General features: G+C 45.7%; 1 protein-coding gene across 2 annotated transcripts in view; it reads left to right on the top strand.

Annotated features, from left to right (window-relative positions):
• PTPRN (protein tyrosine phosphatase receptor type N) overlaps positions 1–27,328 on the top strand; it is a 132,490-nt gene that overhangs the window by 62,104 nt on the left and 43,058 nt on the right. For both annotated transcript variants that reach the window (XM_038743238.1, XM_038743237.1), the window contains 5 exons: positions 3,426–3,680; positions 6,026–6,241; positions 11,042–11,189; positions 15,890–15,963; positions 20,639–20,716. In XM_038743238.1, the coding sequence (XP_038599166.1) occupies positions 3,426–3,680; positions 6,026–6,241; positions 11,042–11,189; positions 15,890–15,963; positions 20,639–20,716 (771 nt within the window). The remainder of the gene's footprint in view (positions 1–3,425; positions 3,681–6,025; positions 6,242–11,041; positions 11,190–15,889; positions 15,964–20,638; positions 20,717–27,328) is intronic.

Genomic DNA, 27,328 nt, shown 5'->3' with positions numbered 1-27,328 from the left:
TCAATCAATCAATCGTATTTATTGAGCGCTTACTGTGTGCAGAGCACTGTACTAAGCGCTTGGGAAGTACAAGCTGGCAACATATAGAGACGGTCCCTACCCAACAGTGGGACCTGATGACCTTGTATCTACCCCGGCGCTCAATACAGTGCCTAACCCCTAGTAAGCGCTTAACGAATCCCACAATTATTATCATTATCATTTATATTCACTCATTCAATCGTATAGAGAAGCAGCGCGGCTCAGTGGAAATCAATCAATCAATCAATCGTATTTATTGAGCGCTTACTGTGTGCAGAGCACTGTACTAAGCGCTTGGGAAGTACAAGCTGGCAACATATAGAGACGGTCCCTACCCAACAGGGGGACCTGATGACCTTGTATCTACCCCGGCGCTCAATACAGTGCCTAGCCCCTAGTAAGCGCTTAACGAATCCCACAATTATTATCATTATCATTTATATTCACCCATTCAATCGTATAGAGAAGCAGCGCGGCTCAGTGGAAATCAATCAATCAATCAATCGTATTTATTGAGCGCTTACTGTGTGCAGAGCACTGTACTAAGCGCTTGGGAAGTACAAGCTGGCAACATATAGAGACGGTCCCTACCCAACAGGGGGACCTGATGACCTTGTATCTACCCCGGTGCTCAATACAGTGCCTAGCCCCTAGTAAGCGCTTAACGAATCCCACAATTATTATCATTATCATTTATATTCACCCATTCAATCGTATAGAGAAGCAGCGCGGCTCAGTGGAAATCAATCAATCAATCAATCATATTTATTGAGCGCTTACTGTGTGCAGAGCACTGTACTAAGCGCTTGGGAAGTACAAGCTGGCAACATATAGAGACGGTCCCTACCCAACAGGGGGACCTGATGACCTTGTATCTACCCCGGCGCTCAATACAGTGCCTAACCCCTAGTAAGCGCTTAACGAATCCCACAATTATTATCATTATCATTTATATTCACTCATTCAATCGTATAGAGAAGCATCACGGCTCAGTGGAAATCAATCAATCAATCAATCGTATTTATTGAGCGCTTACTGTGTGCAGAGCACTGTACTAAGCGCTTGGGAAGTACAAGCTGGCAACATATAGAGACGGTCCCTACCCAACAGGGGGACCTGATGACCTTGTATCTACCCCGGCGCTCAATACAGTGCCTAGCCCCTAGTAAGCGCTTAACGAATCCCACAATTATTATCATTATTATTTATATTCACTCATTCAGTCGTATAGAGAAGCAGCGTGGCTCAGTGGAAATCAATCAATCAATCAATCGCATTTATTGAGCGCTTACTGTGTGCAGAGCACTGTACTAAGCGCTTGGGAAGTACAAGCTGGCAACATATAGAGACGGTCCCTACCCAACAGGGGGACCTGATGACCTTGTATCTACCCCGGCGCTCAATACAGTGCCTAACTCCTAGTAAGCGCTTAACGAATCCCACAATTATTATCATTATTATTTATATTCACTCATTCAGTCGTATAGAGAAGCAGCGTGGCTCAGTGGAAATCAATCAATCAATCAATCGTATTTATTGAGCGCTTACTGTGTGCAGAGCACTGTACTAAGCGCTTGGGAAGTACAAGCTGGCAACATATAGAGACGGTCCCTACCCAACAGGGGGACCTGATGACCTTGTATCTACCCCGGCGCTCAGTACAGTGCCTAACCCCTAGTAAGCGCTTAACGAATCCCACAATTATTATCATTATTATTTATATTCACTCATTCAGTCGTATAGAGAAGCAGCGTGGCTCAGTGGAAATCAATCAATCAATCAATCGCATTTATTGAGCGCTTACTGTGTGCAGAGCACTGTACTAAGCACTTGGGAAGTACAAGTTGGCAACATCTAGAGACAGTCGCTACCCAACAGTGGGCTCACAGTCTGGGCTTTGGAGTCAGAGGTCGTGGGTTCAAATCCCGACTCCGCCAACTATCAGCTGTGTGACTTTGGGCAAGTCACTTCACTTCTCTGGGCCTCAGTTCCCTCATCTGGAAAATGGGGACTTAAACTGTGAGAGGGAGGGACAGACAACAAAACAAAACATGTGGAGAGGTGTCAAGTCACACAGTAAAGCGCTTACTATGTGCAAAGCACTGTTCTAAACCCTGGGAAGAGCCCGGGCTTTGGAGTCAGAGGTCATGGGTTCCAATCCCGGCTCCGCCAACTGTCAGCTGGGTGACTTTGGGCAAGTCACATCACTTCTCTGGGCCTCAGTTCCCTCATCTGGAAATTGGGGATTAAGTCTGTGAGCCCCACGTGGGACAACTTGATTACCTTGTATCTACCCCAGTGCTTAGAACAGTGCTTCGCACATAGTAAGCGCTTAATAGAGAAGCAGCGTGGCTCAGTGGAAAGAGCCCGGGCTTGGGAGTCAGAGGTCGTGGGTTCGAATCCCGGCTCCGCCAATTGTCAGCTGGGTGACCTTGAGTGAGTCACTTCACTTCTCTGGGCCTCACTGGACAATGGGGATGAAGACTGTGAGCCCCCCGTGGGACAACCTGATCACTTTGTAACCTCCCCAGCGCTTAGAATAACAATAATAATAATAATAATGATGGCATTTGTTAAGCGCTTACTATGTGCCAAGCACTGTTCTAAGCGCTGGAGAGGTTACAAGGAATAATAATAATAATAATAATAATAATAATGGCATTTGTTAAGCGCTTACTATGTGCCAAGCACTGTTCTAAGCGCTGGAGAGGTTACAAGGAATAATAATAATAATAATAATAATAATAATGATGGCATTTGTTAAGCGCTTACTATGTGCCAAGCACTGTTCTAAGCGCTGGGGAGGTTACAAGGTGATCAATCAATCAATCAATCGTATTTATTGAGCGCTTACTATGTGCAGAGCACTGTACTAAGCGCTTGGGAAGTACAAATTGGCATCACATAGAGACGGTCCCTACCCAACAGTGGGCTCACAGTCTAAAAGGGGGAGACAGAGAACAGAACCAAACATACCAACAAAATAAAATAAGTAGGATAGAAATGTACAAGTAAAATAAATAAATAAATAAATAAATAAATAGAGTAATAAATATGTACAACCATATATACATCTATACAGGTTTATGATCAGGTTTTGTCCCACGGGGGGCTCACAGTCTTACTCCCCATTTTCCAGAAGAGGTAACTGAGGCACGGAGAAGTGAAGTGACTGGCCCAAAGTCACCCAGCTGACAATTGGCGGAGCCGGGATTGGAACCCATGACCTCTGACTCCAAAGCCCGTGGTCTTTCCACTGAGCCACACTGCTTCTCTAGCAGTGCTTGGTAATAAATGCCATTATTATTGAGTGCCTACTGTGTGCAGAGCACTGTACTAAGCGCTTGAGTCCTGCCACCAACGTGTCCTTCCTCTCCCCCCCGGCCCCGCCACGTGGACCCCAGCGAGAGGAGCCGTCGGCGGTGGCGTCGGAGGCGTCGGCCCTGGCCCTGGCCCTGGCCCGCCCGGCCGGCCCGGCCCCCGGCCCGCGGTGGGTGGCACTGACCCTGGTGGGCATCGCCGGGGCCGCCGGGCTGGTGGCCGCCTTGGCCGTGGCCCTGGCCCAGCGTCGCCACGGGCGCGGGCGCCGCAAGGACGGCCTGGCGGGGCTGGGGCCCGAGGGGGCCGCCGCCGCTGCTGACACCACCTTCGAGTACCAGGTAACGGGGAGCGGGGGGAGCTGGGAGGACTGGGCCCGGGACTGGGGGAGCTGGGAGGGTTGAGGTTGGAAGGAACTGGGGGAGCTGGGAGGACTGGGCCTGAGACCGGGGGAGCTGGGAGGATTGGGGTTGGAAGGAACTGGGGGAGCTGGGCCTGGGACCGGGGGAGCTGGGAGGAGCTGGGAAGTCTGGGCCCAGGAGCTGGGGGAGCTGGGAGGATTGGGGTTGGAAGGAACTGGGAGAGCTGGGCCTGGGACTGGGGAAGCTGGGAGGAGCTGGGAAGTCTGGGCCCGGGAGCTGGGGCAGCTGGGAGGATTGGGGTTGGAAGGAACTGGGGGAGCTGGGAGGACTGGGCCTGGGACCGGGGGAGCTGGGAGGAGCTGGGAAGTCTGGGCCCGGGAGCCGGGAGGATTGGGGTTGGAAGGAACTGGGGGAGCTGGGCCTGGGACTGGGGGAGCTAGGGAGTCTGGGCCCAGGAGCTGGGGGAGCTGGGAGGATTAGGGTTAGAAGGAACTGGGGGAGCTGGGCCTGGGACTGGGGGAGCTGGGAGGAGCTGGGAAGTCTGGGCCTGGGAGCTGGGTGAGCTGGGAGGATTGGGGTTGGAAGGATTTGGGAGAGCTGGGCCTGGGACCAGGGGAGCTGGGAGGAGCTGGGGAGTCTGGGCCCAGGAGCTGGGGGAGCTGGGAGGATTGGGGTTGGAAGGAACTGGGGGAGCTCAGAGAGTTGGAAAGACTGGGCCTGGGCCTGGGGGAGCTGGGAGGAGCTGGGAAGTCTGGGCCCAGGACTGGAGGAGCCGGGAGAGTAGTGAGAAGCTGGGAGGTCTGGGCCCAGGACCCAGGGGGAGCTGGGAGGAGCTGGGAGGATTGGGGTTGGAAGCAACTGGGGGAGTTGGGGGAGCAGGGAGGGACTGGGAGGTCTGGGCCCAGAACTGGGGTGAGCTGGGAGGAGCTGGGAAGATTGGGATTAGAAAGAACTGGGGAGCTGGGGGAGCAGGGCAGAGCTGGGAGGATCTGGAAGGATTGGGGTTGGGAAGAACTGGAAGAACTGGGGGAGCAGAGAGGAGCTGGGAGGATTGGGGGTGGAAAGAACTAGGAGAACAGGGGGAGCTGAGAGAACTGGGCACAGGACTGGGGGAGCTGGGAGGAGCTGGGAGGATTGAGGTTGGAAAGAACTGGGGGAGCAGGGGGGAGCTGCGAGGAGCTGGGAGGATTGGGGTTGGGAGGAATTGGGGGTGCAGGGAGGAGCTGGGAGAAGCTGGGAGGATTGGGGTTGGGAAGACTGGGGGAGCAGGATGGAGCTGGGAGGAACTGGGAGGATTGGGGTTGGGAAGAGTTGGGAGAGCAGGGAGGAGCTGCGAGGACAGGGTCCAGGACTGGGGGGAGCTGGGAGGCACTGGGAGGAGCTGGGTGGATTGAGATTGGAAAGAACTGTGGGAGTAGGATGGAGCCGGGAGGAGCTAGGAGGATTGGGGTTGGGAAGAACTGGGGGAGCAGGGCGAAGCTGGGAGGAGCTGGGAGGATTGGGGTTGGGAAGAGCTTGGGGAGCAGGGTGGAGCTGGGAGGACTGGGCCCAGGATTGGGGGGAGCTGGGAGGAGCTGGGAGGATTGAGATTGGAAAGAACTGGGGGAGCAGGGTGGAGCTGGGAGGAGCTAGGAGGATTGGGGTTGGGAAGAACTGGGGGAGCAGGGGGGAGCTGGGAGGACTGGGCCCAGGACTGGGGGGAGCTGGGAGGAGCTGGGAGGATTGGGATTGGGAAAAGCTGGGAGAGAAGGGAGGAGCTGGGAGGAATGGGGGGAGCTGGGAGGAGCTGGCAGAATTGGGGTTGGGAAGAGCTGGGAGAGCAGGGAGGAGCCGAGAGGAGTTGAGAGGAACTGGGGGAGCAGGGAGGAACTGGGAGGAACAGGACCCAGGACTGGGAGGAGCTGGGAGGATTGAGATTGGAAAGAACTCGGGGAGCAGGATGGAGCTGGGAGGAGCTGGGACGATTAGGGTTGGGAAGAACTGGGGGAGCAGGGTGGGACTGGGAGGGGCTGGGAGGGTTGGAGTTGGGAAGAGCTGGGAGGACTGGGATGGGAGGACTTGGGGAGCGGGGCCTGGGGGAGCTGGGGGACCAGGCCCGGACCATTCATTCATTCATTCATTCATTCATTCAATGGTATTTATTGAGCGCCTACTGTGTGCAGAGCACTGGACTAAGCGCTTAGCACTGTACTGAGGGGACCAGAGTGCGGGTCGCGGCCTAGTCACTGCTAATGAAGTGGAGCTGGGTTCGGGGGGCGTGTTGGGGGGGGCCGCGAGGGTCTAGTAGGGGCCTTCTGCCCGGTCCCCCCCGTCCCCTTCCCCAGGAGCTGTGCCGCCAACACATGGCAACCAAGTCTCTGTTCAGCCGGGGGGCGGCGGGGCCGGAGGGCCCCCCGGGGGAGACGTCCCGCGTGAGCAGCGTGTCCTCCCAGTTCAGCGACGCCGCCCAGCCCAGCCCCAGCTCCCACAGCAGCACCCCGTCCTGGGGCGAGGAACCCGCGCCCGCCAACATGGACATCTCCACCGGACACATGATCCTGGTCTGAGGGCCCCGCCGGGCCCGGGCGGGTGGAGGCCGGGCGCCCGGAAAGCCGTCCAGACAGCCTTGCCACTTATTGAGTGCCTAGTATGTGCACAGCACTGTACTGAGCGCTTGGGAGAGGACGATAGAACGATATACTGATTCATTCCCCGCCCACGACGATCAGTACAGTCCAGAGGGTCGGCTCTCAATCCATCAGTGGTTTTTATTGAGTGCTTGATGTGTGCGGAGCACTGTACTGAGCGCTTGGAAGAGGACGATAGAATGATATAATGATGCGTTCCCCGCCCACGACGATCAGTACAGTCCAGAGGGTCAGCTCTCAATCCATCAGTGGTTTTTATTGAGCGCTTGCTGTGTGCGGAGCACTGTACTGAGCGCTTGGGAGAGGACGATAAAGCAATATACTGATACATTCCCCAACCACGACGATCAGTACAGTCCAGAGGGTCGGCTCTCAATCCATCAGCGGTATTTATTGAGTGCTTGTTGTGTGCGGAGCACTGTACTGAGCGCTTGGGAGAGGACAATAGAACAATATACTGATACATTCCCCACCCACGACGATCAGTACGGTCCAGAGAGTCGGCTCTCAATCCATCAGTGGTTTTTATTGAGTGCTTGCTGTGTGCGGAGCACTGTACTGAGCGCTTGGGAGAGGACGATAGAACAATATACCAATACCGTCTCCGCCCACGACGATCAGCACAGTCCAGAGAGTCGACTCTCAATCGATCAGCGGTATTTATTGAACGCTTGCCGTGTGCGGAGCACTGTATTGAGCGCTTGGGAGAGGACGATAGAACAATATACTGATGCATTCCCCGCCCACGACGATCAGTACAGTCCAGAGAGTCGGCTCTCAATCGATCAGCGGTATTTATTGAGTGCTTGCCGTGTGTGGAGCACTGTACTGAGCACTTGGGAGAGGACGATAGAACGATATACTGATTCATTCCCCGCCCACGACGATCAGTACAGTCCAGAGGATCAGCTCTCAATCCATCAGTGGTTTTTATTGAGTGCTTGATGTGTGCGGAGCACTGTACTGAGCGCTTGGGGGAAGACGATAGAACAATATACTGATACATTCCCCACCCAAGACGATCAGTACAGTCCAGAGGGTCGGCTCTCAACCGATCAGCGGTATTTATTGAGGGCTTGCTGTGTGCGGAGCACTGTACTGAGCGCTTGGGAGAGGACGATAAAACAATATACTGATACATTCCCCGCCCACGACGATCGGTACAGTCAACAGAGTCGGCTCTCAATCGATCAGTGGTATTTATTGAGTGCTTGATGTGTGCGGAGCACTGTACTGAGCGCTTGGGAGAGGACGATAGAACAATATACTGATACGTTCCCCGCCCACAACGATCAGTACAGTCCAGAGAGTCGGCTCTCAATCCATCAGTGGTTTTTATTGAGTGCTTGCTGTGTGCGGAGCACTGTACTGAGCGCTTGGGAGAGGACGATAGAACAATATACCAATACCGTCTCCGCCCACGACGATCAGCACAGTCCAGAGAGTCGACTCTCAATCGATCAGCGGTATTTATTGAACGCTTGCCGTGTGCGGAGCACTGTATTGAGCGCTTGGGAGAGGACGATAGAACAATATACTGATGCATTCCCCGCCCACGACGATCAGTACAGTCCAGAGAGTCGGCTCTCAATCGATCAGCGGTATTTATTGAGTGCTTGCCGTGTGTGGAGCACTGTACTGAGCACTTGGGAGAGGACGATAGAACGATATACTGATTCATTCCCCGCCCACGACGATCAGTACAGTCCAGAGGATCAGCTCTCAATCCATCAGTGGTTTTTATTGAGTGCTTGATGTGTGCGGAGCACTGTACTGAGCGCTTGGGGGAAGACGATAGAACAATATACTGATACATTCCCCACCCAAGACGATCAGTACAGTCCAGAGGGTCGGCTCTCAACCGATCAGCGGTATTTATTGAGGGCTTGCTGTGTGCGGAGCACTGTACTGAGCGCTTGGGAGAGGACGATAAAACAATATACTGATACATTCCCCGCCCACGACGATCGGTACAGTCAACAGAGTCGGCTCTCAATCGATCAGTGGTATTTATTGAGTGCTTGATGTGTGCGGAGCACTGTACTGAGCGCTTGGGAGAGGACGATAGAACAATATACTGATACGTTCCCCGCCCACAACGATCAGTACAGTCCAGAGAGTTGGCTCTCAATCGATCAGCGGTATTTATTGAGTGCTTGATGTGTGCGGAGCACTGTACTGAGTGCTTGGGAGAGGACAAAAGAACAATATACGGATACATTCCCCGCCCACGAGGATCATACAGGCCAGAGGGACAGCTCTCAATCGATCAGCGGTATTTATTGAGCTCTTGCTGTGTGCGGAGCACTGTACTGAGCGCTCAGGAGAGTCCAACACAGCAGAGTCGGTAGACACGGTCCCGGCCCACAGTGAGCTTAGAGTCCAGAGGACCGGCTTTCAATCCATCAGCGGTATTTAGTGAGCACTTGCTATGTGCTGAGCGCTGTACTGAGCGCTCGGGAGAGTCCAATACAGCAGAGTCAGTAGACACGGTCCCGGCCCACAGTGAGCTTACAATTCAGAGGACTGGCTCTCAATCCATCAGGGGTATTTATTAAGCGCTTACTGTGTGCGGAGCACTGTACTGAGCGCTTGGGACAGGACGATAGAACAATCAACTGATACATTCCCCACCCACGACAACCTTATAGTCCAGAGGACCGGCTCTCAATCCAACAGTGGTATTTATTAAGTGCTTATTGTGTGCACAGCACTGTACTAAGCACTTGGGAGAGGACGATAGAGCTCTCAATCGATCAGTGGTATTTATTAAGCGCTTACTGTGTGCACAGCACTGTACTAAGCGCTTGGGAGAGGACGACAGAACAATAAATTGACACATTCCCCACCCATGATGATCTCACGGTCCAGAGGATCGGCTCTCGATCGATCCGTGGCACTTATTGAGCGCTTCCTACGTGCAGAAACAGAAGAATTAGCAGACATATTCCCTGCCCACACGGAGCTGACAGCGCAGAGGAGAAATCAAGCCACAAATCAGATGTATTGAGCGCTTTCTACGTGCAGAGCACTGTAGTCATTCAATCGTATTTATTGAGCGCTCACTCATCATCATCATCATCAATCGTATTTATTGAGCGCTTACTGTGTGCAGAGCACTGGACTAAGCGCTTGGGAAGGACAAATCGGCAACAGATAGAGACGGTCCCTACCCGACAATGGGCTCACGGCCTAGAAACCATATTTATTGAGCGCTTACTGTGTGCAGAGCACTGGACTAAGCGCTTGGGAAGGGCAAATCGGCAACAGATAGAGACGGTTCCTACCCGACGATGGGCTCACGGCCTAGAAACCATATTTATTGAGCGCTTACTGTGTGCTGAGCACTGTACTAAGCGCTTGGGAAGGACAAATTGGCAACAGATAGAGACGGTCCCTACCCGACGACGGGCTCACGGCCTAGAAATCATATTTATTGAGCACTTACTGTGTGCAGAGCACTGGACTAAGCGCTTGGGAAGGACAAATCGGCAACAGATAGAGACGGTCCCTACCCGACGACGGGCTTACGGCCTAGAAACAATATTTATTGAGTGCTTACTGTGTGCAGAGCACTGTACTAAGTGCTTGGGAAGGACAAATCGGCGATAGAGACGGTCCCTACCCGACGACGGGCTCACGGCCTAGAAGGAGGGAGACAGACTAGGAATTTGGGAGAGAGAAGGGGACGGACCTGGTGGATGGGGGGGTCATTCATTCATTCAATTGTATTTATTGAGCGCTTACTGTGTGCAGAGCACTGGACTAAGCGCTTGGGAGGGACAAATTGGCAACATCTAGAGACGGTCCCTACCCAACGACGGGCTCACGGCCTAGAAGGAGGGAGACAGACTAGGAATTTGGGAGAGAGAAGGGGACGGACCTGGTGGATGGGGGGGTCATTCATTCATTCAATTGTATTTATTGAGCGCTTACTGTGTGCAGAGCACTGGACTAAGCGCTTGGGAAGGACAAATTGACAACATCTAGAGACGATCCCTACCCAACGACGGGCTCACAGCCTAGAAGGAGGGAGACAGACTAGGAATTTGGGAGAGAGAAGGGGACGGACCTGGTGGATGGGGGGGGTCATTCATTCATTCATTCAATTATATTTATTGAGCGCTTACTATGCGCAGAGCACTGTACTAAGCACTTGGGAAGGACAAATCGGCAACAGATAGAGACGGTCCCTACCCAACGACGGACTCACAGCCTAGGAGGAGGGAGACAGACTAGGAATTTAGGAGAGAGAAGGGGACAGACCTGGTGGATGGGGGGGGTCATTCATTCATTCATTCAATTGCATTTATTGAGCACTTACTGTGTGCAGAGCACTGTACTAAGCGCTTGGGAAGGACAAATTGGCAACATCTAGAGACGGTCCCTACCCGACGACGGGCTCACGGCCTAGAAGGAGGGAGACAGACTAGGAATTTGGGAGAGAGAAGGGGACGGACCTGGTGGATGGGGGCGTCATTCATTCATTCAATTGTATTTATTGAGTGCTTACTGTGTGCAGAGCACTGGACTAAGCGCTTGGGAAGGACAAATTGGCAACAGATTGAGACAGTCCCTACCCGACAACGGGCTCACGGCGAGGAATTTGGGAACAGACTCGGTGAAGGGGGGAGTCCTTGAGTTGGGAGGCGGGGGAGAGTGCGGAGTGGACCCCCGTGACTCGGTTTCCCCCTTCCCCACCCCTGGGCCAAGGCCTACATGGAAGACCACTTGAAAAACCGTGGCCGTCTGGCCCAGGAGTGGCAGGCCCTGTGCGGCTACCAGGCGGAGCCCAATTCCTGCAAAGTGGCCCAAGGGACCGCCAACCTCAAGAAGAACCGGCTGCCCGACTCTGTGCCCTGTAAGTGACGCCCCCCGTCTCCCCCAGCCCCCAAGGTGCCCCCACTTGAGTGATGGCATTGGCTTCTAGCCTGTGAGCCCGCTGTTGGGTAGGGACCGTCTCTATATGTTGCCGACTTGTACTTCCCATGCGCTTAGTCCAGTGCTCTGCACGCAGTAAGCGCTCAATAAATACGATTGAATGAATGAATGAATATGTTGCCAACTTGTACTTCCCAAGCGCTCTGCAAACAGTAATAATAATAATAATAATGGCATTTGTTAAGCGCTTACTATGTGCAAAGCACTGTTCTAAGCGCTGGGGAGGTTACAAGGTGATCAGGTTGCCCCACGGGGGGCTCACAGTCTTCACCCCCATTTTACAGGTGAGGGAAGTGAGGCACGGAGAATAATAATAATAACGATGGCGTTTGTTAAGCACTTACTATGTGCAAAGCACTGTTCTAAGCGCTGGGGAGGTTACAAGGTGATCAGGTTGTCCCACGGCAGGGCTCACAGTCTTCATCCCCATTTTACAGGTGAGGGAAGTGAGGCACGGAGAATAATAATAATAATGGCATTTGTTAAGCGCTTACTATGTGCAAAGCACTGTTCTAAGTGCTGGGGAGGTTACAAAGTGATCAGGTTGTCCCACGGCGGGGCTCACAGTCTTAATTCCCATACAGATGAGGGAACTGAGGCACAGAGAATAATAACAATGATAATAAAAATAATAATAATAATAATAATGACAATAACATTTGTTAAGCGCTTACTATGTGCAAAGCTCTGTTCTAAGCGCTGGGGAGGTTACAAGATCATCAGGTTGTCCCACGGTGGGGCTCATAGTCTTAATCCCCATTTTACAGACGAGGGAACTGAGACAAGGAGAATAATAATAATAATAATAGTAATAATGGCATTTGTTAAGCGCTTACTATGTGCAAAGCACTGTTCTAAGCACTGGGGAGGATGCAAGCTGATGAGGTTGTCCCACATGCGGCTCACAGTCTTAATCCCCATTTTCCAGATGAGGGAACTGAGGCCCAGAGAAGTGAAGCAACTTGCCCAAAGTCACACCGCTGACAGTTGGTGGAGCCGGGATTTGAACCCATGACCTCTGCCTCCAAAGCCCAGGCTCCTTCCACTGAGCCACGTTGCTCCTCCCTGTCCCCAACAAGCTTACTTCACTCATTCATTCTTTCAATTGTATTTGTTAAGCGCTTACTGCGAGCAGAGCATTCATTCAATCGTATTTATTGAGCGCTTACTGCGTGCAGAGCACTGGACTAAGCGCTTGGGAAGGACAAGTTTGTATCTACCCCAGTGCTTAGAACAGTGCTTGGCACATAGTAAGCACTTAACAAATACCATTATAATTATTATTATTATTATTATTATTATTATTATTATTTTGTATCTACCCCAGCGCCTAGAACAGCGCTTGGCAAATAGTAAGCACTTAACAAATGCCATTATTATTATTATTATTATTATTATTATTATTATTTTGTATCTACCCCAGCGCCTAGAACAGTGCTTGGCACATAGTAAGCGCTTAACAAATATCATCATTATTATCATTATTATTATTTTGTATCTACCCCAGCACTTAGAACAGTGATTGGCACATAGTAAGCACTTAATACCATCATTATTATCATTATTATTATTTTGTATCTCCCCCAGCGCTTAGAACAGTGCCTGGCACATAGTAAGCACTTAACAAATACCATCATTACTATCATTATTATTATTTTGTATCTACCCCAATGCTTAGAACAGTGCTTGGCACATAGTAAGCACTTAACAAATACCATCATTATTATTATTATTATTATTTTGTATCTACCCCAGTGCCTAGAACAGCGCTTGGCACATAGTAAGCACTTAACAAATACCATTATTATTATTATTATTATTATTATTATTATTATTATTATTATTACTATTTTGTATCTACCCCAGCGCTTAGAACAGCGCTTGGCACATAGTAAGCACTTAACAATACCATTATTGTTATTATTATTATCATTATTATTATTATTATTATTTTGTATCTACCCCAATGCTTAGAACAGTGCTTGGCACATAGTAAGCACTTAACAAATACCATCATTATTATATTATTATTATTTCATATTATTATTTCATACCTCCCCCAGCGCTTAGAACAGCGCTTGGCACATAGTAAGCACTTAACAAATACCATTATTATTATTATTATTATTATTATTTTGTATCTACCCCAGCGTTTAGAACAGCGCTTGGCACATAGCAAGCACTTAATACCATCATTATTATTATTTTGTATCTACCCCAGCGCTTAGAACAGCACTTGGCACATAGTAAGCACTTAACAAATACCATCATTACTATCATTATTATTATTTTGTATCTCCCCCAGCGCTTAGAACAGTGCTTGGCACATAGTAAGCACTTAATACCATCATTATGATTATTTTGTATCTACCCCAGCGCTTAGAACAGCGCTTGGCACATAGTAAGCGCTTAACAAATACCATCATTACTATCATTATTATTATTTTGTATCTCCCCCAGTGCTTAGAACAGCGCTTGGCACATAGTAAGCACTTAACAAATACCATCATTACCATCATTATTATTATTTTGTATCTCCCCCAGCGCTTAGAACAGCGCTTGGCACATAGTAAGCGCTTAACAAATGCCATCGTTATTATATCATTATTATTTCATACCTCCCCCAGCGCTTAGAACAGCGCTTGGCACATAGTAAGCACTTAACAAATACCATTATTATTATTATTATTATTATTATTATTATTATTATTATTATTTTGTATCTACCCCACCGTTTAGAACAGCGCTTGGCACATAGTAAGCACTTAATACCATCATTATTATTATTTTGTATCTACCCCAGTGCTTAGAACAGCGCTTGGCACATAGTAAGCACCTAACAAATACCATCATTACTATCATTATTATTATTTTGTATCTACCCCAGCACTTAGAACAGTGATTGGCACATAGTAAGCACTTAATACCATCATTATTATCATTATTGTTATTATTTTGTATCTCCCCCACCGCTTAGAACAGTGCCTGGCAAATAGTAAGCACTTAACAAATACCATCATTACTATCATTATTATTATTTTGTATCTACCCCAATGCTTAGAACAGCGCTTGGCACATAGTAAGCACTTAACAAATACCATCATTACCATCATTATTATTATTTTGTATCTCTCCCAGCGCTTAGAACAGTGCTTGGCACATAGTAAGCGCTTAACAAATGCCATCGTTATTATATTATTATTATTTCATACCTCCCCCAGCGCTTAGAACAGCACTTGGCACATAGTAAGCACTTAACATATACCATTATTATTATTATTATTTTGTATCTACCCCAGCGTTTAGAACAGCGCTTGGCACATAGTAAGCACTTAATACCATCATTATTATTATTTTGTATCTACCCCAGCACTTAGAACAGCACTTGGCACATAGTAAGCACTTAACAAATACCATCATTACTATCATTATTATTATTTTGTATCTCCCCCAGCGCTTAGAACAGTGCTTGGCACATAGTAAGCACTTAATACCATCATTATGATTATTTTGTATCTACCCCAGCGCTTGGAACAGCGCTTGGCACAGAGTAAGTGCTTAACAAATACCATCATTACCATTATTATTATTGTTTTGTATCTACCCCAGTGCTTAGAACAGCGCTTGGCACATAGTAAGCACTTAACAAATACCATCATTACTATCATTATTATTATTTTGTATCTACCCCAGCGTTTAGAACAGCGCTTGGCACATAGTAAGCACTTAATACCATCATTATTATTATTTTGTATCTACCCCACTGCTTAGAACAGCGCTTGGCACATAGTAAGGGCTTAACAAATACCATCATTACCATCATTATTATTATTTTGTATCTCCCCCAGCGCTTAGAACAGCGCTTGGCACATAGTAAGCGCTTAACAAATACCATCATTACTATCATTGGAGAAGCAGCGTGGCTCACTGGAAAGAGCCCGGGCTTTGCAGCCAGAGTTCATGGGTTCAAATCCCGGCCCCGCCACTTGTCCGCTGTGTGACTTTGGTCAAGTCACTTCACTTCTCCGTGCCTCAGTTACCTCATCTGCAAAATGGGGGTTAAAACTGCGAGCCCCCCGTGGGACAACCTGATCACCTTGTAACCCCCCCGCACTTAGAACAGTGCTTTGTACATAGTAAGCACTTAATACCATCATTATTATTATTTTGTATCTACCCCAGCACTTAGAACAGCGCTTGGCACACAGTAAGCGCTTAACAAATACCATCATTATCATTATTATTATTTTGTATCTCCCCCAGCGCTTAGAACAGCGCTTGGCACATAGTAAGCGCTTAACAAATACCATCATTACTATTATCATTATTATTACAAGTTGGCAACATCGAGAGACGGTCCCTACCCAACAGCGGAGAGCTCGGGAGAAGACGGATAATGGGGAGGGGGGAGAAGGCCAGAAGGGGTGGGAGGCCTTAGAGGAGGGGGGCTTTTCGTCCGCGACTTTGGCCGTGATTGATTGATTGATTGATTGATTGATTAATTGATTGATTGACCTCCCCTTCGAGGAGCCTCAATGTTTGGGACGCGGGTTTGGGGGGGGATCTGGGGGCTTTAGAGGATGACCACGGGTTGGGGCCGGTGTTGGGGGGTCTTTGCAGACGACCACGTCCGCGTCAAGCTGAAGGTGGAGAACAGCCCGACACGCAGCGACTACATCAACGCCAGCCCCATTGTGAGCGGCCTTGCCTTGACCCCTGACCCCTGACCCCTGACCTCCTGCTCCCCCCCCCGGGGCGCCCTCCATCCCTCCACCCAACTCAAGAACCGGACCCTTCCCCCAGATTTATCATCATCATCATCAATCGTATTTATTGAGCGCTTCCTGTGTGCAGAGCACTGGACTAAGCGCTTGGGAAGTCCAAGTTGGCAACATCTGGAGACGGGCCCTACCCCACAGTGGGCTCCCAGTCTAAAAGGGGGAGATTTTAGACTGTGAGCCCACCGTTGGGTAGGGACCGTCCCTATATGTTGCCAACTTGGACTTCCCAAGCGCTTAGTCCAGTGCTCTGCACACAGGAAGCGCTCAATAAATACGATTGATTGATTGATTGATTCCTCTTCGCTCACCCCAGTTAGTCCAGTGCTCTGCACACAGTAAGCGCTCAATAAATACGATTGATGATGATGATACCCTTCGAACGATAGCATTTAGTACGCGCTTACCATGTGCAAAGCACTGTTCTAAGCGCTGGGGAGGTTACAAGGTGATCAGGTTGTCCCACGGGGGACTCACAGTCTTAACCCCCATTTTACAGATGAGGTAACTGAGGCCCAGAAAAGTGAAGTGACTTGCCCAAAGTCACCCAGCTGACAATTGGTGGAGCCGGGATTTGAACCCACGACCTCTGACTCCAAAGCCCGGGCTCTTTACTATGTGCAAAGCACTGTTCTAAGCGCTAGGGAGGTTACAAGGTCATCAGGTTGTCCCATGGGGGGGCTCACAGTCTTCATCCCCATTTTCCAGATGAGGTCACTGAGGCCCAGAGAAGTGAAGTGACTTTCCCAAAGTCACCCAGCTGACAATTGGTGGAGCTGGGATTTGAACCCACGACCTCTGACTCCAAAGCCCGGGCTCTTTACTATGTGCAAAGCACTGTTCTAAGCGCTAGGGAGGTTACAGGGTCATCAGGTTGTCCCATGGGGGGGCTCACAGTCTTCATCCCCATTTTCCAGATGAGGTCACTGAGGCCCAGAGAAGTGAAGTGACTTGCCCAAAGTCACCCAGCTGACAATTGGTGGAGCCGGGATTTTTACCCATGACCTCTGACTCCAAAGCCTGGGCTCTTTACTATGTGCAAAGCACTGTTCTAAGCACTGGGGAGGTTACAAGGTGATCAGGTTGTCCCATGGGGTGGCTCACAGTCTTCATCCCCATTTGACAGATGAGGTGACTGAGGCCCATAAATATATGGCCCATATATATGGTATAAATATATACCGGGAGCCCCACGTGGGACAACCTGATGACCTTGTATCTCCCCCGGAGTTTAGAACAGTGCTAGGCACATAGTAAGCGTTTAACAAATACCACAATTATTATTATTATTAAGTGCTTACTATGTGTCAAGCACTGTTCTAAGCACCGGGATAATAATACTACTAATAATAATGGCATTTATTAAGCGCTTACTATATGCAAATCACCGTTCTAAGCGCTGGGGAGGTTACAAGGTGATCAGGTTGTCCCACGGGGGGCTCACAGTCTTCATCCCCATTTTCCAGATGAGGTCACTGAGGCCCAGAGAAGTGAAGTGACTTACCCAAAGTCACCCAGCTGACAATTCATTCAATCGTATTTATTGAGCGCTTACTCTGTGCAAAGCACTGTTCTAAGCGCTGGGGGGCGGATACAAGGGGATCAGGTTGTCCCGTGTGGGGCTCACAGTCTTAATCCCCATTTTACAGATGAGGTAACTGAGGCCCAGTGAAGTGACTTACCCAAAGTCACACGGCTGACAATTGGCAGAGCCGGGATTCGAACCCATGACCTCTGACTCCAAAGCCCGGGCTCTTCCCACTGAGCCACGCTGCCTCTCTATAATCCCTCTAATCCCAAGAAGCAGAGAAGCAGCGTGGCTCAGTGGAAAGAGCCCGGGCTTTGGAGTCACAGGTCACGGGTTCAAATCCTGCCTCCTCCATTCATTCATTCATTCAATCGTATTTATTGAGCGCTTACTGTGTGCAGAGCACTGTACTAAGCGCTTGGGAAGTCCAAGTTGGCAACATATTGAGACGGTCCCTACCCAACAGTGGGCTCACAGAATTATTATTCTCGAGATGGCCTTCCTCTGTCCAAACGCACAATCATCACCTCCATGCCCTGTCTGGGCCTCCCTCTCCACAGTGCTGCTCCCCAGTTCATTCAGTCGTATTTATTGAGCGCTTACTGTGTGCAGAGCACTGTACTAAGCGCTTGGGAAGTCCAAGTCGGCAACATCTAGAGACGGTCCCAACCCAACAGTGGGCTCACGGTCTAGAAGGGGGAGACAGACAACTAAACAGAACATACTAACATAATAAAATAAATAGAATAAATATGTACAAGTAAAATAAATAGTAATAAATATGTGCAAACATATATTCATTCATTCATTCAATCATATTTATTGAGCGCTTACTGTGTGCAGAGCACCGTACTAAGCGCTTGGGAAGTCCAAGTCGGCAACATCTAAAGATGGTCCCTACCCAACAACGGGCTCACAGTCTAGAAAGGGGAGACAGACAAAATAGAACATATTAACAAAATAAAATAAATGGAATAAATATGTACAAGTAAAATAGAGTAATAAATATGTGCAAACATATATTCATTCGTTCATTCAATCATATTTATTGAGTGCTTACTGTGTGCAGAGCACCGTACTAAGCGCTTGGGAAGTCCAAGTTGGCAACATCTAAAGACGGCCCCTACCCACCAGCGGGCTCACAGTCTAGAAGGGGGAGACAGACAACAAAACTGAACATATTAACAAAATAAAATAAATAGAATAAATATGAACAAGTAAAATAGAGTAATAAATATGTGCAAACATATATTCATTCTTTCTTTCAATCGTATTTATTGAGCGCTTACTGTGTGCAGAGCACTGGACTAAGCACTTGGCAAGTTGGCAACATCTAGAGACGGCCCCTACCCAACAGCGGGCTCACAGTCTAGAAGGGGGAGACAGACAACGAAACAGAACATATTAACAAAATAAAATAAATGGAATAGATATGTACAAGTAAAATAGAGTAATAAATATGGGCAAACATATATTCATTCATTCATTCAATCATATCCCCATCCTCCCCCTCTCCATCCCCCCCATCTTACCTCCTTCCCCTCCCCACAGCACCTGTATAGATGTATATATGTTTGTACGTATTTATTACTCTATTTATTTTCCTTGTACATATCTATTCTATTTATTTTATTTTGTTAATAAGTGTTGTTTTGTTGTCTGTCTCCCCCTTCTAGAGTGTGAGCCCACTGTGGGGTAGGGACTGGCTCTATATGTTGCCAACTTGGACTTTCCAAGCGCTTAGTCCAGTGCTCTGCACACAGTAAGCGCTCAATAAATACGATTGATTGATTGATTGATTAGTCCAGTGCTCTGCACACAGTAAGCGCTCAATAAATACGATTGATTGATTGATTGATTGTTTGAGCACTTGCTGTGTGCAGAGCACTGGACTAAGCGCTTGGGAAGTACTGTGGGGATCTGAAGGAGGTTACGCCTGAGGGATGGGGAGGAGGGGGAGAGGAAGGAGGGGGACAGTGTCCCCTTGATAACAATAATAATAATAACAATAGCATTTATTAAGTGCTTACTATGTGCAAACCACTGTTCTAAGCGCCGGGGAGGTTACAAGGTGATCAGCTTGTCCCACGTGGGGCTCCCAGTCTTCATCCCCATTTTCCAGATGAGGGAACTGAGGCCCAGAGAAGTGAAGCGAGTTGCCCAAAGTCACCCAGCTGACAATTGGCGGAGCCGGGATTCGAACCCATGACCTCGGACTCCAAAGCCCGGGCTCTTTTCCACTGAGCCACGCCGCTTCTCAGCTGTGTGACTTTAGGCGGGTCACCCAACCTCTCTGGGCCTCAGTCACCTCCTCTGTAAAATGAGGATCATCGTCATCATCAATCATACTTATTGAGCGCTTACTGTGTGCAGAGCACCGGACTAAGCGCTTGGGAAGTACAAGTTGGCAACATATACAGTTCCTACCCAACAGTGGCGGGCGGCTGCCCACCAGCCCACGCGACATCATCATCATCATCATCATCATCACAGGGGAAGCAGTGTGGCTCAGTGGAAAGAGCCCGGGCTCTGGAGTCAGAGGTCATGGGTTCAAATCCCGACTCCGCCAACTGTCAGCTGGGTGACTTTGGGCAAGTCACTTCAATTCTCTGGGCCTCAGTTCCCTCATCTGTCAGATGGGGCTGAAGACTGTGAGCCCCACCCGGGACAACCTGATCACCTTGTAACCTCCCCAGCGCTTAGAACAGTGCTTGGCACATAGTAAGCGCTTAATAAATGCCATTATCATTATTATTATCATCATCAATCGTATTTATTGAGCGCTTACGGTGTGCAGAGCACCGTACTGAGCGCTTGGGAAGTACCAACTGGCAACATCTAGAGACGGTCCCTGCCCGACAGCGGGCTCACAGTCTAAAAGGGGGAGACGGGGAACAAAACCAAACGTACTAACAAAATAAAATAAATAGAATCGATGTGGACAGGTCAAATAAATAAATAAATAAATAAATAAATAAAAATAGAGTAATAAATCTGTACAAACATATATACATATATACAGGTGCTGTGACGCGTGACCCTCTGAATTGTTCCTTCCTCCAGATTGAACACGATCCGCGGATGCCAGCGTACATTGCCACCCAAGGTCCCCTGTCCCACACCATCGCTGATTTCTGGCAGGTGAGCCAACGGGGGTGGGTGGGAGGACTATTGGGGGACCCCCTTTTCCCCCCATCCCTTGCCCCCTTCACCCCTCCGTAGCCATCCCAGCGCTTAGTCCAGTGCTCTGCCCGCGGTAGGCGCCCAATAAATAGGACTGATCGATTAGAACGGTGCTTTGCCCACAGTAAGCGCTCAATAAACGCCACCATCACCGCTGTTATTCCACGCAGTGCGGCCTACCGGGTGGAGCCCAGCCCTGGAAGGGAAGGTAACGATAATAATAATAATAGTAATATAATGATAAATAATAGGAATAGAAGTAATGACAGTAGTCGTATAATAATTAATAATTATGAATTCATATTAATCATTCATTCATTAGAATTTACTGAGCACTTGCTGTGCGCAGAGCACTGGACGGAAGTTAAGGTCATAACAATAATAATAATAGTAGTGACATAATGATAATAATGGGAATAGGAGTAATGATGGTAGTCATAGAATAATCGTATAATGATTCATAATTATTCATTCATATTAATCATTCATTCATTAGAATTTACTGAGCACTTGCTGTGCGCAGAGCACTGGACGGAAGTTAAGGTCATAACAATAATAATAATAGTAGTGACAGAATGATAATAATGGGAATAGGAGTAATGATGGTAGTCGTATAATAATCGTATAGTGATTAATAATTATTCATTAATATTAATCATTCATTCATTAGAATTTACTGAGCACTTGCTGTGCGCAGAGCACTGGACGGAAGTTAAGGTCATAACAATAATAATAATAGTAGTGACATAATGATAATGATAGGAATAGTAGTAATGATGGTAGTCGTAGAATAATCGTATAATGATTAATAATTATTCATTCATATTAATCATTCAGTCATTCATTCATTCGCTTGGATTTATTGAGCGCTTACTGTGCGCAGAGCACTGGACGGAAGTTAAGGTCATAACAATAATAATAATAGTAGTGACATAATGATAATGATAGGAATGGTAGTACTGATGGTAGTCGTATAATAATCGTATAGTGATTAATAATTATTCATTAATATTAATCATTCATTCATTAGAATTTATTGAGCACTTGCTGTGCGCAGAGCACTGGACGGAAGTTAAGGTCATAACAATAATAATAATAGTAGTGACATAATGATAATAATGGGAATAGGAGTAATGATGGTAGTCATAGAATAATCGTATAATGATTCATAATTATTCATTCATATTAATCATTCATTCATTAGAATTTATTGAGCACTTGCTGTGCGCAGAGCACTGGACGGAAGTTAAGGTCATAACAATAATAATAATGGTAGTGACATAATGATAATAATGGGAATAGGAGTAATGATGGTAGTCGTATAATAATCGTATAATGATTAATAATTATTCATTCATATTAATCATTCAGTCATTCATTCATTCGCTTGGATTTATTGAGCGCTTACTGTGCGCAGAGCACTGGACGGAAGTTAAGGTCATAACAATAATAATAATAGTAGTGACATAATGATAATGATAGGAATAGTAGTACTGATGGTAGTCGTATAATAATCGTATAATGATTCATAATTATTCATTAATATTAATCATTCATTCATTAGAATTTACTGAGCACTTGCTGAGCGCAGAGCACTGGACGGAAGTTAAGGTCATAACAGTAATAATAATAGTAGTGACATAATGATAATAATGGGAATAGGAGTAATGATGGTAGTCGTATAATAATCGTATAATGATTCATAATTATTCATTAATATTCATCATTCATTCATTAGAATTTATTGAGCACTTACTGTGCGCAGAGCACTGGACGGAAGTTAAGGTCATAACAATAATAATAATAGTAGTGACATGATAATAATAGGAATAGTAGTAATGATGGTAGTCGTATAATAATCGTATAGTGATTAATAATTATTCATTAATATTAATCATTCATTCATTCATTCGATCGGATTTATTGAGCGCTTACTGTGCGCAGAGCACTGGACGGAAGTTAAGGTAATAATAATGATCATAGTGATAGAATAATAATAATAGGCATAGTAGTAAGGTCATAACAATAATAATAATAGTAGTGACATAATGATAATGATAGGAATAGTAGTAATGATGGTAGTCGTAGAATAATCGTATAATGATTAATAATTATTCATTCATATTAATCATTCAGTCATTCATTCATTCGATCGGATTTCTTGAGCGCTTACTGTGCGCAGAGCACTGGATGGAAGTTAAGGTCATAACAATAATAATAATAGTAGTGACATAATGATAATGATAGGAATAGTAGTAATGATGGTAGTCGTATAATAATCTTATAATGATTAATAATTACTCATTAATATTAATCATTCATTCAGTCATTCATTCGATCGGATTTATTGAGGGCTTACTGTGCGCAGAGCACTGGACGGAAGTTAAGGTCATAACAATAATAATAACAGTAGTGACACAATGATAATGATAGGAATAGTAGTAATGATGGTAGTCGTATAATAATCTTATAATGATTAATAATTACTCATTAATATTAATCATTCATTCAGTCATTCATTCGATCGGATTTATTGAGGGCTTACTGTGCGCAGAGCACTGGACGGAAGTTAAGGTCATAACAATAATAATAACAGTAGTGACATAATGACAATGATAGGAATAGGGGTAATGATGGTAGTCGTATAATAATCGTATAATGATTAATAATTACTCATTAATATTAATCATTCATTCATTCATTCATTCGATCGGATTTCTTGAGCGCTTACTGTGCGCAGAGCACTGGACGGAAGTTAAGGTCATAACAATAATAATAATAGTGACATAATGATAATAATAGGAATAGTAGTAATGATGGTAGTCGTCGAATAATCGTATAATGATTAATAATTATTCATTAATATTAATCATTCATTCATTCATTCATTCGATCGGATTTATTGAGCGCTTACCGTGCGCAGAGCACTGGACGGAAGTTAAGGTTATAACAATAATAATAATAGTACTGACATAATGATAATAATAGGAATAGGAGTAATGATGGTAGTCGTATAATAATCGTATAATGATTCATAATTTTTCACTAATATTAATCATTCATTCAGTCATTCATTCGATCGGATTTATTGAGCGCTTACTGTGCACAGAGCACTGGACGGAAGCTAAGGTCAAAACAATAATAATAATAGTAGTGACATAATGATAATAATGGGAATAGTAGTAATGATGGTAGTCGTATAATAATCGTATAATGATTAATAATTATTCATTCATATTAATCATTCATTCATTCATTCATTCGATCGGATTTATTGAGCGCTTACCGTGCGCAGAGCACTGGACGGAAGTTAAGGTTATAACAATAATAATAATAGTACTGACATAATGATAATAATAGGAATAGGAGTAATGATGGTAGTCGTATAATAATCGTATAATGATTCATAATTATTCACTAATATTAATCATTCATTCAGCCATTCATTCGATCGGATTTATTGAGCGCTTACTGTGCACAGAGCACTGGACGGAAGCTAAGGTCAAAACAATAATAATAATAGTAGTGACATAATGATAATAATGGGAATAGTAGTAATGATGGTAGTCGTATAATAATCGTATAATGATTAATAATTATTCATTCATATTAATCATTCATTCATTCATTCATTCGATCGGATTTATTGAGCGCTTACTGTGCGCAGAGCACTGGACGGAAGTTAAGGTCATAACAATAATAACGATAGTAGTGACATAATGATGATAATAGGAATAGTAGTAATGCTGGTAGTCGTATAATAATCGTATAATGATTAATAATTATTCATTAATATTAATCATTCATTCATTCATTCATTCGATCGTATTTTATTGAGCGCTTACTGTGTGCAGAGCACTGGACGGAAGTTAAGGTCATAACAATGATCATAGTGATAGAATAATAGTCGTATAATAGTAGTAGTCGTATAATAATCGTATAATAATTAATAATTATTCGTTAATATTATTCATTCATTCATTCGATTGTATTTATTGAGCGCTTACTGTGTGCAGAGCACTGGACGGAAGTTAAGGTAATAATAATGATCATAGTGATATAATAATAATAATAGGCATAGTAGTAATAATAGCAGTCATATAATAATCGTATGATAATTCATAATTAATATTAATCATTCATTCATTCGATCGTGTTTATTGAGTGTTTACTGTGTGCAGAGTACTGTACGGAAGTTAAGGTAATAATAATGATCATAGTGATAGAATAATAATAATAGTAATAGTAGTAATAATAGTAGTCATATAATAATCGTATAATAATTCATGATTAACATTAATCATTCATTCCATCGTATTTATTGAGTGCTTACGGTGTGCAGAGCACTGTACGGAAGTTAAGGTAATAATAATGATCATAGTGATATAATAATAATAGGAATAGTAGTAATGATAGTAGCCGTATAATAATCGTATGATAATTAATAATTATTCATTAATGTTAATCATTCATTCATTCGATCGTATTTTTTGAGCGCTTACAGTGTGCAGAGAACTGTACGGAAGTTAAGGTAATAATAATAATCATAGTGATATAATAATAACAATAGGAATAGTACTAATGATAGTAGCCATATAATAATCGTATGATAATTAATAATTATTCATTCATATTAATCATTCATTCATTCGATCGTATTTATTGAGCGCTTACGGTGTGCAGAGCACTGTACGGAAGTTAAGGTAATAATAATAATCATAGTGATATAATAATAATAGTAATAGTAGTAATGATAGTAGTCATGTAATAATCGTATAATAATCAGTAATTATTCATTAATATTAATCCTTCATCCATTCATTTGATCGTATTTACTGAGCACTTACTGTGTGCAGAGCACTGTACGGAAGTTAAGGTAATAATAATAATCATAGTAATATAATAATAATAGTAATAATAGTAATAGTAGTAATAATCGTAGTAGTATAATAGTACAATGATTAATGATTATTAATTAATATTAATGATTAGTATAATAATTAATGAATAATGGTAATAATAATAATATCCCCATTTGATAGCATTTATTAAGCGTTTACTACACGCCGAGCACTGTTCTAAGCACTGGGGAGGTTACAAGGTGATCACGTTGTCCCACGGGGGGCTCACAGGCTTCATCCCCATTTTCCAGATGAGGTCACTGAGGCCCAGAGAAGCGAAGTGACTTGCCCAAAGTCACCCAGCTGACAATTGGCGGAGCCGGGATTTGAACCCATGACCTCTGACTCCAAAGGCCGGGCTCTTTCCACTGAGCCACGCTGCCCCGTGGGACAACCAGCGCTTAGAACAGTGCTTGGCACATAGTAAGCGCTTAACAAATGCCATCATCATCAGTAGTAGTAGTAGTAGTAGTAATATTGTGGAGAGAAGCCAGGCCTGGTGCTGAGGGTGATGCCCTTCATTCATTCACTCAGTTGTATTAATTGAGCGCTTATTCATTCATTCATTCAATCGTATTTATTATCATCATCATCAATCGTATTTATTGAGCGCTTCCTGTGCGCAGAGCACTGGACTAAGCGCTTGGGAAGTACACGTTGGCAACATCTAGAGACAGTCCCTACCCAACAGTGGGCTCACAGTCTCACAGTATTTATTGAGCACTTACTGTGCGCAGAGCACTGTACTAAGCGCTTGGGAGACGGACAATATGCCATGATCCTTCTCCCTAAGCCCCCGTCGTCCTCTTCTTCCACTCCCTTCTGCATCCCCCCAACTCTCTCTCTTTCTTCATCCCCCCATCCCTCGGCCCCCCACCCGCTTCTTCAATCAATCGTATTTATTGAGCGCTTACTGTGTGCAGAGCACTGGACTCGCTTATTGGACTTCCCAAGCGCTTAGTGCAGTGCTCTGCCCACAGTAAGCGCTCAATAAATACGATTGAATGAATGAATGACTGCCTCATTTATTCATTTCTATTCATAATAATAATGGTATTTGCTAAGCGCTTACTATGTGCCAAGCACTGTTCTAAGCGCTGGGGAGATACAAGGTGATCAGGTTGTCCCACGTGTTGCTTGCAATCTTAATCCCCATTTTCCAGATGAGGGAACTGAGGCCCAGAGAAGTGAAGTGACTCGCCCACAGTCACCCAGCTGACCAGTGGCGGAGGCGGGATTCGAACCCATGACCTGTGACTCCCAAGCCCGGGCTCTTTCCACTGAGCCACGCTGCTTCTCACGTCCATCTCCCCCTCTAGACTGTCATTCATTCATTCGATCGTATTTATTGAGCGCTTACCGTGTGCAGAGCACTGTACTGAGCGCTTGGGAAGGACAAATCGGCAACATATAGAGACGGGCCCTACTGTCGGTTCACTGCGGGCAGGGACTGTGTCTGTTTATTGCTGTATTGTCCTCTCCCAAGCGCTTAGTACAGTGCTCTGCACACAGTAAGCGCTCAATAAATACCAAGGATGGACTAGTTACTATTAATGTACTATTAATGTCCGTCTCCTCCTCTAGACTGTCAGCTGGCTGTGGGCTTGGAAAGTGTCCATTCTAGTGTCATTATTGTTGTATCGTCCTCTCCCAAGCGCTTAGTACAGTG

Source organism: Tachyglossus aculeatus, chromosome 1 (genome assembly GCF_015852505.1).
Source record: "Tachyglossus aculeatus isolate mTacAcu1 chromosome 1, mTacAcu1.pri, whole genome shotgun sequence".
Lineage (NCBI taxonomy): Eukaryota > Metazoa > Chordata > Mammalia > Monotremata > Tachyglossidae > Tachyglossus > Tachyglossus aculeatus.
This window is presented reverse-complemented; position numbering and strand designations above follow the sequence as displayed.